The sequence below is a fragment of the Anarrhichthys ocellatus genome, unplaced genomic scaffold (genome assembly GCF_004355925.1).
Source record: "Anarrhichthys ocellatus isolate YVR2014 unplaced genomic scaffold, GSC_Weel_1.0 scaffold258, whole genome shotgun sequence".
Classification (NCBI taxonomy): domain Eukaryota; kingdom Metazoa; phylum Chordata; class Actinopteri; order Perciformes; family Anarhichadidae; genus Anarrhichthys; species Anarrhichthys ocellatus.
The window spans coordinates 22,336-24,134 of NW_022280286.1; the positions used below are offsets into that span (position 1 = coordinate 22,336).

Here is a 1,799-nt window from a genome sequence, read left to right on the forward strand (position 1 = left end):
ACACACACACACACACACACACACACACACACACACACACACACACAGTTATGAGCAGCAGGTAGAGGCGTCCGCCTGCTGAAGGTGTTGCAGTGCGTTTGGTTCTGCGTTCACTCGCAGCATGTCCACTTCCAGCGGGTGGAGCCGCCCGGTGACGACCAGCGAATGGAGCGGAGTCCCGAGGTCACATGACATCAGCTGACTCAGCGTTGCCGCGCGGATCGACTGGTCGTCAGCGCCGAGTCGGGCGACGCCCACACACACTGTGTCCTCCGTCATACCTGGAGGGGACACGGTAATCCTGTTAGCATGCTAACAGTTAGCATCAGTGAGTTAAATAACATCAGTTGTGTGTGATCTGTTCGGCCAATCAGAAGAGGGCTCACCCAGCTCCTCCCCCTCCTCCCTCCTCCTCTGGATGATCTGGATCAGCTGGTCTGCAGCCTGATTGACCGTCATGAAGCGAGGAGGCTCGTAGATCTTCTTCCCTCTGAAATCAATCAACCTCATGACAAACAACCTTTTTTACAGGGTTCAAGTTTAGTTGGGGCCGGCTCAGGTTTGCCATGGACCAGCCACTAGATACGCTGCTATAGATCCAGACTGGTGGGGGTCTATATACATATAATATATATGTGTATAATATATACACATTTTTCCTTCGTGTGGTTGACGTGAACAGAAGGATGGATGCCATCATTACGATCGATGAGTTTAGGAGAGAACACTTGTGTTCTGAGTGTTGGTTATAAAAATGAATTCAATCCTCCTGAGTTTGTTATGACATACTACACTATGATGCATCTTCTGGAGATCAAAGGCCACAGCTGAACCACGCATCATGTATGCGATACCAATGCCAATATCAACAGTATGTCAATTGCATGATAATCATGCATACAAGCTATTCACACTGTTTTCATTTTAAACATAAATGTGGAAACTAAAATGAGCGATGGCCTATTAGTGCCACTGCCATGCATAAAGATACCTGTTATCTTACATACAATACTGAACTATTAAAATGGACAGATTCATGTTTAGAGAAAAAAAAAAATTTGAATTGACTAATCAACCAAATATTTCGCAGACCCCCTGCAGTACCTCCACGGACCCCCTGTTGAAGACCTCTGCTCTAAATATTACAACTTAGTTCTGCTGGATGACATCACTATGACATGAGCTGCTAAAAACATCAATAGACCAGGTTCTGGTTCTTACCTCATCATGTTCTCGATGCTCTGCTCTTTGACTTTAATATCTGAAAGAAAAAAACAAAACTTTATTCTCACATTTCAATGAAAGAAACAAGTTGATACATATTTACATTATACTATACAAAGTATTACTGTAGAATACATAATTACATTACAGTTCATTTAAAGCTCAATTAAATGTCCGCTGCCACCCGTCGCCGCCCGTCTGTCTGTGTTGAATTTGCCGGTCGACCCTCATCTACCTGCATGCATGTCTCCTATTGTTGTTAGCTGTGTCTGACTGATTTATGTATTTCACACACTCTGCATGCTTTTATGTTTTGAGCCTCTGACGTGGATGTTTTTTAGTGTAACAGCTGCATCATAATATTGTCTTTAGTCCATGTTTCTATTTTAACATAGTCGTCCTTCATTTGATTTGCGTTGTGTGTGTTGACTTTGAGAGCCTCTGTGTTGTCTTGTTAATACTTGACAATGTATAAGAGTCTCCTGAGTGATGATAGTACGTAGATTAATATTCTCACTTTGTTCATTGTTTGTGCACGCATTGTAAAGCGTCAATATTGTATAACCTTTAAACTT

The 1,799-nt window shown here is 42.8% G+C and overlaps 1 protein-coding gene across 2 annotated transcripts; it reads right to left on the reverse strand.

Annotated features, from left to right (window-relative positions):
- Nucleotides 1–6: 6 nt before the first annotated feature.
- Nucleotides 7–1,398, reverse strand: dph5 (diphthamide biosynthesis 5). 2 transcript variants are annotated; one of them, XM_031879411.1, is made up of 3 exons: nt 1,222–1,398; nt 387–490; nt 7–281 (listed from the first exon to the last, which is right to left on the reverse strand). In XM_031879411.1, the coding sequence occupies exons 1-3, from the start codon at nt 1,227–1,229 to the stop codon at nt 49–51; spliced, it is 345 nt and encodes a 114-aa protein (XP_031735271.1). In that variant the 5' UTR covers nt 1,230–1,398; the 3' UTR covers nt 7–48. The 2 variants fall into 2 exon arrangements, with proteins under 2 accessions (XP_031735271.1, XP_031735270.1); XM_031879410.1 differs by lacking the exon at nt 1,222–1,398 and having other exon boundaries at nt 387–915.
- Between the last annotated feature and the right edge of the window lie 401 nt (nt 1,399–1,799).

Excerpts from the sequence above, each read along its gene's own strand:
- dph5 (XM_031879410.1), bottom strand. The coding sequence starts at position 510 with ATGAGGTTGATTGATTTCAGAGGGAAGAAGATCTACGAGCCTCCTCGC. Across the intron at positions 282-386 it reads GGAGGAGGGGGAGGAGCTGG|GTATGACGGAGGACACAGTG; the intron begins GTGAGCCCTCTT and ends TGTCCCCTCCAG.